General features: G+C 43.7%; 1 protein-coding gene across 1 annotated transcript in view; it reads right to left on the bottom strand.

Annotated features, from left to right (window-relative positions):
• Window positions 1-15,244, bottom strand: part of CAMK1 (calcium/calmodulin dependent protein kinase I) — a 154,470-nt gene that overhangs the window by 36,172 nt on the left and 103,054 nt on the right. Inside the window, exons 3-5 of the mRNA XM_089654332.1 lie at window positions 8,835-8,909; window positions 4,238-4,376; window positions 789-915 (exon numbers count right to left, since the gene is read on the bottom strand). Coding sequence (XP_089510458.1) covers window positions 789-915; window positions 4,238-4,376; window positions 8,835-8,909 — 341 coding nt within the window. The remainder of the gene's footprint in view (window positions 1-788; window positions 916-4,237; window positions 4,377-8,834; window positions 8,910-15,244) is intronic.

The raw sequence follows: 15,244 nt of genomic DNA, 5'->3' as shown, positions 1-15,244 counted from the left end.
CTGCTATCAGTGTCCATCCGAGCACTGGTTAATCTTGTAGGAGGCTCCTACTGCTGTCAATCAAATCCAGTGATGAGGAAACGAGGGGGGGCAGGGCCCTCCCACACTATGAGTCAATAGGCGCACACAGTGTGGCTTGGGAGCAAGCCCGCATGAGTATCCCCCCCAGAAAACGGTTTGCTGGGGGATGGGGTACTCAAAGGTGGGGGAGGAGCCCAGAGCACCAGCGGGGGACTCTAGAGAAGAGGATCTGGGCTGCTCGGTGCAAAGCATTGCACAGAGCAGGTAAGACTCACAGGTTTGTCATTTTAAGAAAAAAAAAAAACATGAACCTATAATACTGCCTTAAGGTCTCTGACTCTTTGCAGTTAAAATGGATACAAAGTCAAACAATTACCTATTTTTTTTTTTATTTCCATAGATTCTAATCATCTATCTGCTGCATATCTACAGAAAGGTATTACGGTAAATTGGTTTTAGGGTTGAAGCCCCAGATTGTCCTTATTACGGTCACCACGAGAGCTTTATTGGACATCAGGAAAGGCTGGCTGTTGCATTCCTTCTGTTCATTCAAAAGTAAATGGTGGAATGTTGTCAGTCACAGTGAAATGACATTGACTTCGGGTGTAAAGACTGCAGCTGTGAGGTCACGTGTTTTCTGGCCAAGGCCAACCAGCTGGGAAAACCACTACCGGAGAACATCTATCTGTATCAACTACCTGAGAAGAGAAGCCAATGGTGGTACACCTAGCACACCACTCTAGGACCACCATACTGAGCACACTGACCTACATATCCAGGTGTCCCACAGGCCGTGGACATGACACTTCCAGATCCCTCTATCTTGGAGAGGCCAAAATCGCTGATCATGATTTTGGAATCTTCATCCAGACTGTAGTACAACAAATTCTCTGGCTGTAGGGCGGAAAGGACAATAGAGTGGGACAAACCATTAATCAATTCAGCTTACACAGTATTATGAGCAATCCAATGAGTAAATCATTGAACTGCTAATGTAAATCATATTCCCAGATACAGTGTGGGAACATTTGCAAATGAGATACAAAGGATCAAAATATGGAAATGTAAATAGGTAAAATTACACCAAAAATGGTTACAATATAACTTTCAGATAAATGTCACACAATAGCGTCCTTTTAAAGTGAACTTGTACCTTGAAAATACCAGACAAGTAACTGGTCAACTTTAAAGATGGAACCATAAACATAGACTAATTGTTTCCACTCTGTTCTTCCTGATCTAGTACCAGACTGTTGGATGCACCTGTGTACCTCTAGAGCCAGTCAAAATTTAGACAGGGTGGGAGGTGTATGCCCTAAATCCTCTGTCCCCCAGGTATAGCTATTCAGACACTAATGCAGGCCATACATGGGTTGAATTCTGATGTAATTTGTTTTCGAAAATCGTAACTAAGAATTTTCGTTTGAATTTTGCACCATTAGTGGGTCACAGCATCGGCCAATTTTTGTGCAGCCATCAAATTTGAGTGATCGTGCATGTTGGAAATTTTTTGAAAAAAAGTAATTTCTAACCAATGATGTGAGAATCGTGCGATAAATATAATCAAAAAAGAATGGAGCTGTCACCTGGAAAGAAAAGAAGATTCCCAGCCATGAAAATTCTTTTCTTTAGAAATTTCTATGTGAAATTGAAGGCTTGATCAAATTTTGAAATCAATGGTGGCAACATTGCATTAAAAAGCGCACAAAACCTGATTTTCTAAAGAAAATTCGTTCAGAATTTGACCCATATATGGCCTGCATAAGCACTGCATTGGTGGAAGGTGTGGGATTTGTAAGTGTCCCTTCATTTTAGAAGTACTGAGGCAAAGTAGAGTTTTATGTATCACTTGCTTTGTACATGCTTTCCTTTTTTTCTGTTTCAACATCTTTTATTGAATTTTAAGGCTTTAAACACACAAAAAAAACACCCATACAGGGGATACAGCGTATTCACATAAACGTACAATTCACGTGTATGAGGTGGGTCAAGCTTGCACATCATTAAACAGAGGACATGCTCATTTTTCACTATAGGAAATGGAGTTGAGTTGCATTGGGTGTTTATAGACACAAATAACTAAACTTGTCAACAAGGGGGAAAAAAAAGAAAAACCCAAAAATGAACCTTTTCTATAACTTTAATAATTTGGGGGATGTCCCAATACTTTGGCCATATGGTGTATATCCAATAACATTTTATACAGGCAGCACAAGGGCAAAGGAAACCAACGAACCACAAAAAAAACAAAATAAAAAACACTACAAATGAAAGGAAGTGTATTTTGTAAAATCTGAGAGAACATGATTATCCAACGGATTTGAGTCATCAGAAGGTAGAAAGGGCTTTTAGTTCATCTAATTTTGCTTTCTGGTGTCCTTACACATGTAGTTTACAACACAAGTCTTCCCTGCGGTGTTGGATCTGGAGGAGTCCTTGGCAGCTTTTCCTCTGCAGCGATACAAGGCATGGATACTAAATTTTGCTCTGGCACGCATTAATTGGAACAGTGCTGGGAGCTGGGATCTCCTGTCACAGACAAAGCTCATGAGATTAACTAGTCTGTCACAGCCGAGCTGTCTATATTAATGCCTCTAGGATCCAAGAGATTGAATGACTGAGTGACATCTCTGTTTCATTTACTCTTCTGCTGAAAAATCTATATCTATCTATACATATACACACACACATACATACACACATCATATATATATATATATATATATATATATATATATATATATATATATATATATATACACATATACATATATATATATATATATATACATACACACACACATACACACACATATACACACACACACTATATATATATACACATACATATACACACATTATATACATACACACACACATACTATATACACACACACATACATTATATACACACACACATACATTATATACACACACATACACTTTCAAAAATGCAGGGAGGGAGATTGCATGGTCCTTTTGACCATACGATTTCCCTGAGGTTCCTGCACCAGCAAATGCGCTGCGGGTGGTTGTGGAATCCGATGTGATTCCCGCAACCAAAACGCACAGTGTCAACCGAGCCAGGTGTGTGCCTTTCCAAATCACATCCAATCAATGTAATTTACCACAGGTGGACTCCAATCAAGGTGTAGAAACATCTCAGCAATGATCAAGAGAAATGGAAGGGAACCTGAGCTGAATTTCAAGTGTTGTTGCAAAGGGTCTGAATCCTTATGCCAATGTGATATTTCAGTTTTTATGTGTAATGAATTCACAGACATTTCTAAAATTCTGTGTTCACTTTGTCATTATGGGGTACTGAGTGTAGATTAATAAGAAAATCATTCTCAAAGTCATTGGCTAGAGCTTATAATGCTGGCTGGACAGAGAAAGATGACTGCAGAAGCTCCAAAGAGGACCCAGGAAATAGGGGCATTGTTGCAGCTGCTTTCCCCTCTCAGCCCCCTTGCTCTGTCCCTGCTCTCCCGGCTTTTTGAATGGGCCCCTCTCCCCTCCTGCAAAGATGAAAGGCATTCCTAAGACAAGCTGGAGCCATGCCAGCTCTGCCCCCCCCGATTGCCTAGGTGACTAGGGGGTCCGACATCAGTTTTAAGAAGCTGATGCCAGGGCTCCGGAGGTGCAGCTGACGGAAGAAGCCCGAGCTGCGGCTGGGACCTTTCGTGGCCAGGCTCAGCAGAGACCCAAGGCTGCCTAGGACCCCCCCCCCCCCCCCCCCAGAGCTGGGGAAGACTGTCTGCTAGACACCGGGGATCCATGACTACATGCTCTCTCCCTGCTTCACTTGAACTGTTCCTGTGCTGACCTCACACCAACCCCCCTGTTGGATTACAATTGCTACAGAGACTCTTCCTTGGATCTTGGTGTTGGACTTTAACTGTGTTGGTCCCTCCTTGTCACCCTGTACTGGCGTATTCCCTCTCCCTGTGAACTCCCCTATTCAGTGACTGTCATCTGTTTTTTTCTCAATAAAGCTTTGTGCGTTTGCCATCTACTCTGTGTGTTCTGTCCTGCCTACCTTCCGTCACAGGCATCATATACCTGGCTGTGCTGTCTGGATCACGAGACTAGCTGCACAGAATTACAACTCTTTACACAGGCAGGACAGATCAGTTTCATGCATTTCAATTCTGTAGTGAGCTGCTTGCCTGGAGTACAACTTTAATAAAAAAAAAAAAAAAAAGACTCATCTCACCTTCAGATCCCGGTGTACAATCCCCATGTCGTGCAGATACTTCACAGCATCCAGGATCTGTTTAATAAGCTGACTGGCGTCTTTTTCCGTGTAGAAGCCTTTTTCTACAATCCTGTCAAACAGTTCCCCACCAGACACCCTGCAACAAGGTAATACCAGGTCATTTATAGCATTCTAGAACAGTGATATATGCTATAAGTGGACCTATCAGATATATTTCTCATAATAGATAGGTTCATGCATGCTAAGTAATGCATGAATAACACTTTCCGGTATTAATAATAACCTCTCGCAATACTCCCCCCTGACAGTGCCTTCAGCTGATTTTTTTCTGTCCAGAAGGACAGAGCCATTTTTATTCAGGCATCATCAAAGGTTATCATCTACTTCCTGGGCCGAGATGATGGCTTAAAAAGGAGTGCTTGTGCAGTTCTTAGCTGTGGTCTTAAATGTCTGACAAAAATTAGCCCCTGCTGCAGTCTCTCACCTTGCGACTTGCTAAAAACGTACAATGTTAAAGACTAATCACTTGGAGAGAGAAGACTGAGGAAATGCTTCCTCCTGTCTGCAGCAAAGGGATGACAATTCTCAGCCTAGGAAAAGTCACTGGTGCTCAAGAATGGCCATTTAGCCCCTTGTCTGCCATGGTACGTTTATAAATATCTTGGTATTCAAGGGGTCAAAAATGACTGCAGCAGCCACAAGTTTGGTATTTTTTTTTTCTGTTTTAGCTGAAGGTCGGCTGTCACGTAAAAGTGATTTCAATGGCTGTACAGCCCCCTGGTCACTTTTACAGTACAAAGAAGGTGCCAAACCCTGGGTAGAAAAGCCAACCATGAGTCACCATTGGTTATTGGCCTGTTCTTGATGGTTGGCTAACCCAGTAGGTGCCCCTTGACCCAGTGATAGAACAACCGAAGACCTAGATCTCTGTCCACTATGTCTTCAGTTGCCTGATGTCTGGAACCCATGGACATTACCAAAGACTGGGTTTCCTCCTTTCTGATGCTTTGCCAGGCTCTAACTGAAGCGGTCTCCAGTTCTTTGTGGGTCTTCCTGCCTTCAGCAAGTGAAATGCATACTCAATTGGGTTGAGATCAGTTGAGTGACTTGGCCATTGCAGAATCTTCCACTTTTCCTTCAAAATCTCCTGGGTTGCTTTTGCAGTGTGTTTTGCATCATGGTCCATCTGTACTGGGAAGCACCATCCAATCAACTTTGCTGCATTTGGCTGAATCTGGGCTGACCGTATATCACTAAACACTGCAGGATTAATCTGGCTGCTTCTGTCTTATCAATAAACACCAATGACCCAGTCCCACTGGAAGCCATGCATGCCCATGCCATCACACTGCCTCCACCATGTTTTACAGAGGACGTTGTGTGGTTTGGATCATGAGCTGCTCCAAGCCGTCTCCACACTTTTTTCTTCCCGTCATTCTGGTACAGATTAATCTTCGTTTCATCCGTCCAAAGAATGCTTTTCTAGAACTGCTCTGGCTTTTTTAGATGCTTTTTACGCAAAGTCTAATCTGGCTTTTCTATTCTTCAGGCTTATGAATGGTTTGTACCTTGTGGTGAACCCTCTGTATTTGCTCTTGTGAAGCCTTCTCTTGATTGTAAACTTTGACAGTGATACGCCCACCTCCTGGAGAGTGTCCTCCACTTGTCTGGATGTTGTGAATGGGTTTTTCTTTACCATAGAGAGGATCCTGCGATCATCCACCACTGTTGTCTTCCGTGGACATCCATGCCTTTTTATGTTGCTGAGCTCACCAGTGTGTTCTTCTTTCCTCAGAATGTACCAAACTGTTGATTTGGCCTCTCCTAATGTTGCTGCTATCGCTCTGATGGATTTGTTTCATTTTTGAAGCCCTACAATGGCCGGTTTCACTTGCATGGACAGCTCCTTTGAATGCATGATGTAGGTTTACAGCAAGAGATTCCAAATGCAAATACCACACTTAGAATCAACTCCAGACCTTTTACCTGCCTAATTGATGAAGAAATAATGAAGGAGTAGCTCTCCTGGCCATGAAACAGCTTTTGATTCAATTGTCCAAACACTTTTGGTCCCTTGAAAAAGGGGGGATGGCTATTAAGAGCTGTAATTTCTAAAGCCTTTCTCCAATATGGATGTACATACCCTCAAATTAAACCTGAGAGTGTGCACATTCAGCCCATATCCATTATATAAAACTATAGCTTGACTATGTTTTGGTAAATACCTGAAAACAATCTAAAATTGTGCCCGTGTCCAAATATATATATGGACCCAACTGTACATATACGCACACTGTATCTCTATCTAGTCCACATACAATGATATTGACATTCACTAAATACAGAAGAACAACCAGTTTGACTGCATGGACTATCCAATCAAAGCATCAGGCTGTAGCACTACAATCTAGGTTGGTCAGACATTAAAGGGAAAAAGCTGAACTCCAGGCAAATAGCTAAATACACAGATGAAATATACGTGAGATTTTTTAACTGCCAAAAGGATCTATGCATGCAGTCCAGAGATTTACACAGCTTTGCCACAGGGTACAGCTGTGTCTAGCAGGTTAGACTTTATTTTTCTCTGCTGCTTCTCCTTTCACTGTCCAGTCACAGGGAGGAGGAGGGACAAGACCTAAAAGTGATAGTGAACTGCAGCAGACTACTGAGCTCATCTCTCTGCTCTCCTGTCAGCATGTCCCTGGTTAGCACATTAACACTACAGCACATCTAAGTCACTCCTTGTGTTGCTTCTTCCTCCACCATTCTGAGCTTTGCTGTACAGGGATTTGCAAAAGACTGACACCAAGCCAGATTCAGGTACTTACACTCCTAGCATAATAAAATACATGTAATAATGGAAATAGAACTGTATTCATTTCTGTCATTTATACCTGTCTGGAGTTCAGCTTTTATATTTTGAGTACATAATCATGTTTAATGGGGGCGGAGGCTTTTATATATATATATATATATATATATATATACACACTAACATTTATGCTTTAAATTAAATTGAAATGCTTTTTTTGATGATAACCACTGACTGCCAACAGGGGGCACTGGTGCACTACAAATACACATAAAAACAAATTTTTATAGTATAGTGCAGGGATCTCCAAACTTTATAAACAAAGGGCCAGTTTATTGTCCTTCAGATTTTAGGGGGGCCAGACTGTGGCCAGTGGGAGAAGAAAATGTCCCGGCATCAGTGGGAGTAAACAATGTATCATCATTTGTATTAACGCACAATATAGTTCCCCATCACTGGTATCAATGGGAGGAATAGTGTCCCATCATTGGTGTCAGTAGGAGGAATAGTGCCCGTCATTGGTGTCAGTAGGAGGAATAGTGTCCCATCATTGGTGTCAGTAGGAGGAATAGTGTCCCATCATTGGTGTCAGTAGGAGGAATAGTGTCCCATCATTGGTGTCAGTAGGAGGAATAGTGTCCCATCATTGGTGTCAGTAGGAGGAATAGTGTCCCATCATTGGTGTCAGTAGGAGGAATAGTGTCCCATCATTGGTGTCAGTAGGAGGAATAGTGTCCCATCATTGGTGTCAGTAGGAGGAATAGTGTCCCATCATTGGTGTCAGTAGGAGGAATAGTGCCCCATCATTGGTGTCAGTAGGAGAAATAGTGCCCCATCATTGGTGTCAGTAGGAGGAATAGTGCCCCATCATTGGTGTCAGTAGGAGGAATAGTGCCCCATCATTGGTGTCAGTAGGAGGAATAGTGCCCGTCACTGGTTTCAGTGGGAGGAATAATGCCCCATCATTGGTGTCAGTGGAAGGAATAGTGCCCCATCATTAGGGTCAGTGGGAGGAATAGTGCCCCATCATTAGGGTCAGTGGGAGGAACAATGCCCCATCATTGGTGTCAGTGGGAGGAATAATGCCCCATTATTGGTGTCAGTGGGAGGAATAATGCCCCATTATTGGTGTCAGTGGGAGGAATAGTGCTCCATCATTGGTGTCAGTGGGAGGAACAATGCCCCATCATTGGTGTCAGTGGGAGGAACAATGCCCCATCATTGGTGTCAGTGGGAGGAACAATGCCCCATCATTGGTGTCAGTGGGAGGAACAATGCCCCATCATTGGTGTCAGTGGGAGGAACAATGCCCCATCATTGGTGTCAGTGGGAGGAACAATGCCCCATCATTGGTGTCAGTGGGAGGAACAGTGCCCCATCATTGGTGTCAGTGGGAGGAATAGTGCCCCATCATTGGTGTCAGTGGGAGGAATAGTGCCCCATCATTAGGGTCAGTGGGAGGAATAGTGCTCCATCATTGGTGTCAGTGGGAGGAACAATGCCCCATCATTGGTGTCAGTGGGAGGAATAATGCCCCATCATTGGTGTCAGCGGTGAGAACTATGCCCCACTGTTGCTGATGGTGGGGGGGAATAATGGCCAAAGGGCCGGATAAAAGCAAGCAAAGGGCCGCATCTGTCCCACAGTTTGGAGACCACTGGTGTAGTGCAAAGAGCACCAGCTCAGAAAAGTGAAGTAACCCCTAGCATGCGGGTTTCCCATCCTGATTGGCTGTCCTGAGTTACAGCACAATGGTTTTTGTCACTGCTCCTGCATACTTACAGTTGCATTATGAGGTAAAGGTGACTGCGGCTTTCATAGATGTCCTCCAGCGACACAATATTTGCATGTTTGATCCTTTAAGAGAAAAAAAAAAAAATTGTTATTCAGTAATTCAACAGGTCACACATGTTTACAGCAACAAACTTACCAGAAGAGATTAGAGGGGAACAATTGAAGGGGAGGATCAGAGAAGTCAGGATCACACAATGCATTACACAATGCAAAAGATTAACCCCTTAGGTTCCACAGTGAGGATAGCAAGAACGCTTTCCTGCATATACAGACTGATTATACTGTTGTGGGTTTAGGAACACTTTAAACTAAATATCCAGGTGGGCTTTGTGCAGCCGAGGGCGATGGTGGCCATACAGAGCACTTTTTGTGGTAGATGGTCATCAACAGGTAAGCCAGGTGCAAAAGACTTGCTGCTTGAAGAGGACTGTGAAAGAAGCCGAGGATTCTGGGAGAAGAGCCATGATCAACAGATAAGTGACTGTTCTCCGCAAATGTCTCAACAAAGAAAGGCACTCTTGTGCAATGCCGCAGTTTTCCTAACAAAAGCCCCTGCATGTCTGAGTCATGCAGCTACACCAGAGCTTTTCTCTTCTTTCTCTCTGCAGCCCACGCACGTGAAAGTTGGGGGGGGGGGGAATAAATAAATTATATATATATATATTATTTTTTTTTTGGAGCTTCTGTAAGGCTTCAAGAAAAAACAGATAAAGACAAAAAAAAAAAAAAACACAACAAAAAAAAAATAAAACTATCAGTGGGTGAGCTGCAAAGACTAAATAGTCAGGGTTACAGCTACATAGGCAGCAGGGTCCCGGCTAGGGGGAGGACAGTACAGGCAGCTGCAGCAAGTTCCCAGCTGTGGGGGCGTACTGAATTTTTTTTTTTTTTTAACACAACTATGGAATTCTGCCCCATTCTTCTACCTATACAATGGGTTGTGTATTCCCTCCCTCCCACGACAATAGCTCCACTGTGAACATACAAAAAGTGTACCTGGAGGTTAGCAACTGCGAGGGAGGGGGTTAGGAAAGGTAAAGACTGTGCTGGGATGATGGTATTGGTTTATTGTTTAAAGAGGAAAGTACGATGAACATCTATTTTATGTTCTTAAAGATTTACAGAACTCTATGTTTATATAGAAAAAACCTGCCCGTCTTCCCCCACTGCAGCGAATTAAAATAAATAAAAGCATTCATACCTTTAGGGCCGGTTCACACTATAGAAGCGCAGTCCTGATGCGTTCTGCATGAGCGTTTTTGACGCGGTCCAGTTAATTTCCCCCCTTTTTCAGTTTTTCTTTTTTCAATTTAAATTAGGGACAGGTGCGTTCCAGTGCGTTTTTGGCGTGTTCCAGAGCGTTTTTGGCGCATTCCAGTACAGTTCCATGCAGGAAAAATGCTGCCTGTTCTACTTTTTTTTTTCAACCGGAACACACTGGAACTGCAAGCACTGATGTGAACTATGACATTGACAACCATATCACCTACTTTCTGTGCGTTTTGGATGCAGAAAAAAAAAAGCAACTGAAATGTACGTCGTGTGAACTGGCCCTTATTTCAGCAGACGTTTGGCTCAAAGACACAACGGCTTCAAGGAGAGGCAGTAAACAGCATAAAACATGCTTGGGACAAGCATACGTCTATACTCAAAAAAAGCGAACTCAAATAATCCCCTAGAAAAAAAAGAAAAAAAAAAAAAACACAAAAGAAGTTTAAAAAAAATGGGCGGACTTGATGAACCACTCTTTTTTTTCTGCCGACACTTTTCTATGCTTCACTGTTCACTGCAGTAATACAGTGTGCACAGGCTGCCAGGACGACACATCCCTAGGGGGCGGGTCCATGACACCCTGGGCTCAGAGGAGGTGGAGTAAGTAACGCTGGCTGGCTTTGAACTTGGACGACATCTAGTGGTGAAAATTAATTACTATGGAGGACAGCGCCTCAGATTTTTTTTTTTAACCTTAAAGTGTTAGTAAACCCACAATATTAAAATCAGTCTGTATATGCAGTAAAGCATGCTTTACTGTGCTGGTCCATCCTGTGTCTGGCTGTGATGAGCATTGTGGTTGTTTCATATCCATGGAGTATACTAGAACAGACCCTTCCTAGCATTGAGATTAGAGGAAGTTAGCAAAGTACAACAAAGATGCCGAGCCTAGGGGCGGACTGACAACTCATGGGGCCCCCGGGCAATAGAAGATCATGGGGCCCCTGTGTCCTTGACCAAACTCAAAAAAGCCTATGAAAAAGGTACCAGGGCCATCTCATGGGGCCCCCTACTGACCCCGGGCCCTCGGACAGTGCCCGAGTTTCCAAATGGTCAGTCCGCCCCTGGCCGAGCCTGTATACGTACTGAGCAAACATATTCCTTTAGAGAACAGTAAGAGGGGAAATCTTCCAATGGGGACACTAGTTCTGGTGACCTGGGGGGCCCCAAGGAATTCCCTTAATTTGTAGAGATTTCCTCACTTCCTGTTTGGGGAGATTTCCCTTCACTTGCTGTCTCATATCCAATGTGACACAGATGACAAAAAATAGAACAGGGGTTATAACCCTCCCTTACTCTATCCCAAAATGGATAAAAAAACCCTTAATGCCATGTCGCCTGGCCCTTTAAGTGGTTTCTGATGCCAGGAGGCGGGGTTTCTGATCATGTGACCACCATGACTGGCTGTCACATGATTGGAAAGCTCCCAATTGCAAGAAGCAATCAGGAGCCTTCCATTAGACACTGGTAACTGTGTTGGGAGCAAGCAGGGCACGCACTCACTTTACATTTGGGTACTCAATTATGCAGCCTTTCAGTGTCAAGGCCCACACACCGAGAGGCTGCATATATGAGTGCTCTTGGCGACAACCGGATAAGAATATCCCTCTCTGTAATCACATGTACAGACCACCACCAGCAATTTTTTTTTTTTAAACTGGCTGGACCATCACACCAATATGGGTTTGTTTGACATCCCATTCCAAACCCATTAATAAGAGATAGCCACCCTTTGTGGCTTCAGTGACCTCCATCCTTTTGGTAGGGCTTTCCACAAGGTTTTGGAGGACGTCAGTGGGATTTGTGCACATTCTGGTAAATGAGAATTTTTTTAGATCCAGTATGGATGGAGGAGAAGACCTGGCTCATCTGGTGCTGTACAGACCACTTAAGTTCTTTCACACCAAATTCAGCCAACCATGTCTTTATGGAGTTGTCATTGTCCACAGGGGCACAGTCATGCTGTAACAGAAAAGGGTCCTCACCAAACTGTTACCACAAGGGTGAAGGGTGCACCTGAACTCTGCAATTTTGGCAAGTGTCCACATATGTTTGGCATTCTGGTGTATAGATTAGAAACACATTTTCCTATATCAGTGGTCTAAAAACTGTGGCCCACAGGCCAGAAGTGGCCCTTTGCTTGCCTTTAACTGGCCCTTGGCACATTATTCCTCCCCACTGACACCAATGGTGGGGCACTATTCCTCCCCACTGACACCAATGGTGGGGCACTATTCTTCCCGCTAAAACCAATGATGGGGCACTATTCTTCCCACTAAGATCAATGTTAGGGCACTATTCTCCCCATTAATACCAATGATGGGGCACGATTCTTCCCATTAATACCAATGACAGGGCACTATTCTTCCCACTAATACCAATGATGGGGCACTATTCTTCCCACTAATACCAACTGACATTGGGGCATTATCTACTTCAACTGTCCACAGTCTGGACCCCTCAAAATCTGAAGGCCAGTAAGCTGGCCCTTTGTACAGAACGTTTGAAGACCCCTGTCTATGATACTAATTGATGGCACAGCGTATAATCAGCAAACCATGTAACTGCTCCTAATGCATCCCGAGGACTTTTTCCAGGTTCAGTCCTCAACTATGAAATCCGGAGGAGGAGCAGTAAAAAACTCACAAAATCATATTTGTCACATCTGTCTTTATTTTGGCATTTACAGTAAGGAGTGCTCTACTGAAGCTGATTTTTTTTTTTCATCTCCAAAGAAAGCTGTATAGATGTAAGTAAAAAATGTGTTTCAGCTGTGCAAAAAAATAAAAATAAATAAAAATGCATTTCATCTTGGGCACTAGGACAGCACACATGAGATGACAATGGCAGACGACCAGCTAAGAGGTAGGGAAAGGCCAATCCCTCTAAATCCCCAAAGACTACGTAGATCAGTGCATTAGAGGGAATCAGAGACTCGTTTGGGCCATTACCGCTGCTTTGGCAAATGAGGGATTTCTTAATCACGCTCTGCTCAGGTTTAGACAAGAGAAATGTAGAGATTCCGGAGCGGATAACGGGATGGATGGGGTCTGGCAAGGGAGGGGAGCGGAGGGGAGAGGAGATTACAGGCTGCCTTACGAAAAGATGTTGCACAGATGTCGCTGCTATTCTTAGCATAGTGGATCTGACAATTCTGGGTTTCTCTGGGTATTTTTTTGCGTTGGCCCTGGATAATACGATGACTGCCTGGTGACCTGAAAATTATATATATATCCTACATCTTACGTCTTAGGATCTCAACCAGTGATACATGTTCCCCAGGGGGCACTTCTGCATAATAATCTAAATTTAACATAACAGTGTGCAGCTTCATATGATATAATATATACATAAAATAATATAACACTATATGGTTGAAAGTTTGTGGACATCCAAACATCACACCTGTACTATATGGCCAAAAGTATATGTGTAGCCCTCCAAATTTCACACATTTTAGACAATTGTACACTTCCTCCCTTGCAGCTCCATAAAGACATGGCTTGGTGGATTTAGTGTGCAGGAAGTGGAACCCTGAGCTTAAAGAGGAACTTTGAGGGTAGTACCAAACTGGCTCTGAGGAAGAGGGTACCACCCTAGAAACGCATTTGGCACCGAGGAAGAGGGTACCACCATAGAAACGCGTTTGGCACCAAGGAAGAGGGTACCACCCTAGAAACGCGTTTGGCACCGAGGAAGAGGGTACCACCCTAGAAATGCGTTTGGCACCGAGGAAGAGGGTACCACCCTAGAAACGCGTTTGGCACCGAGGAAGAGGGAACCACCCTAGAAACGCGTTTGGCACCGAGGAAGAGGGAACCACGTTAGAAATGCATTTGGCACCGAGGAAGAGGGTACCACCCTTGAAACCGGTTTGGCTCTGAAAAAGAGGGTGAAGAAGAGGTGGTGTCCTTCCAAGCCTAGCAGCACACATAGTGGATCAAGCAACTTGGATGGTGAAACTCACTTCAATAAATAATTTACTGGGATAATGCGTTAGGACAATTCGCCCTCTTTCTTGTGTTTTTGTAGTGCACAAGTCCTGAGAGGGTAGCAAACATGAACACTGTACGTTCAGATCTGTGCACCCGCTTCAGCATGCATGTCAAATTTTTTACACACGAATATGTCTGTGCATCCGTTACGCCTACTTCCACTTCCATGAGCTGCCTGCATGCAGCTCCTAGGTGAATTCACAAGGAAAAGACAGCAGCTCAGCTTGGAGGATGGGTCTCAGCACCCATCTGAATGAACCCATAGTCCTTCTCAGTCATTAGAAGCCAGTTGCCTCCTTTGGGTTCAAGCAGCCAGTCCCTCATGATGTGTGGTGGCTCCACACATCACTAGGCACTGTATATCATTGGTTCCTGCAACTTCCTGGGATGTGTGATGGGGTAATAATTCCAGGAGACTGCAGAAGTAGGGACAGGTCATTCTTGCCCAGGTAAGAACGGTGTTGGGGGTGCAGTAAAATGAGCATTAAAAAAAAATAAAAAAAAAAACACTGCAGATGGGGAGAGGGAATTTAGGGAGCTAAAGTGGCTCTGGAGGGAGAAGGTTTGCTTTAATGCTACTGAACCCCTTTGGGATAAATTTGAACGCCATCCGTGAGCCACGTGGTAACCTCATCTAATATCAGTAACAGACTTCACAAATGAGCTTTTGGCTGAAAGTGCACAAATTCCAACAGACCCTCCAAAATCTTGTGGAAAGTCTTCTCATATGAAAGGGGGGGGGGCTGTTATAGTTGCAATGCCAACTCAATATTAATGACCACAGCTTGCTTGGGAAAGGGATGTCCAGCAAGTTCATATAGAGGTAGCATTTAAAGGTAGTAGTAAACCCAACCACAAAAAGAAGGGAAAGGGGAGACATAATTGAAATGTTTAAATACATGAAGGGGGTGAATAAGGTTCAGGGGGGCAGGGTTTTCAATAGGAAGCCAAGGTCAAGAACACGGGGGAAATGACCTCAAACTGGCAGGTGAAAACTCAAAACGAATCTTGGAGAGTATTTTACTGAAAGGGTAGCTGATGCTTGGACTAGACTTCCAGCAGAGGTAGTGAGTCAGTCAACAGTGGATGGAATCAAACATGCTTGGGACAAACCTAGATCTATACTCAGAC

This window comes from Staurois parvus, unplaced genomic scaffold (assembly GCF_062004578.1).
Source record: "Staurois parvus isolate SC_StPar_1 unplaced genomic scaffold, SC_StPar_1.0 ptg000757l, whole genome shotgun sequence".
Taxonomy (NCBI): domain Eukaryota; kingdom Metazoa; phylum Chordata; class Amphibia; order Anura; family Ranidae; genus Staurois; species Staurois parvus.
Note: the sequence above shows the minus strand (reverse complement) of the source record. Positions and strands in the feature narration are given on the sequence as shown.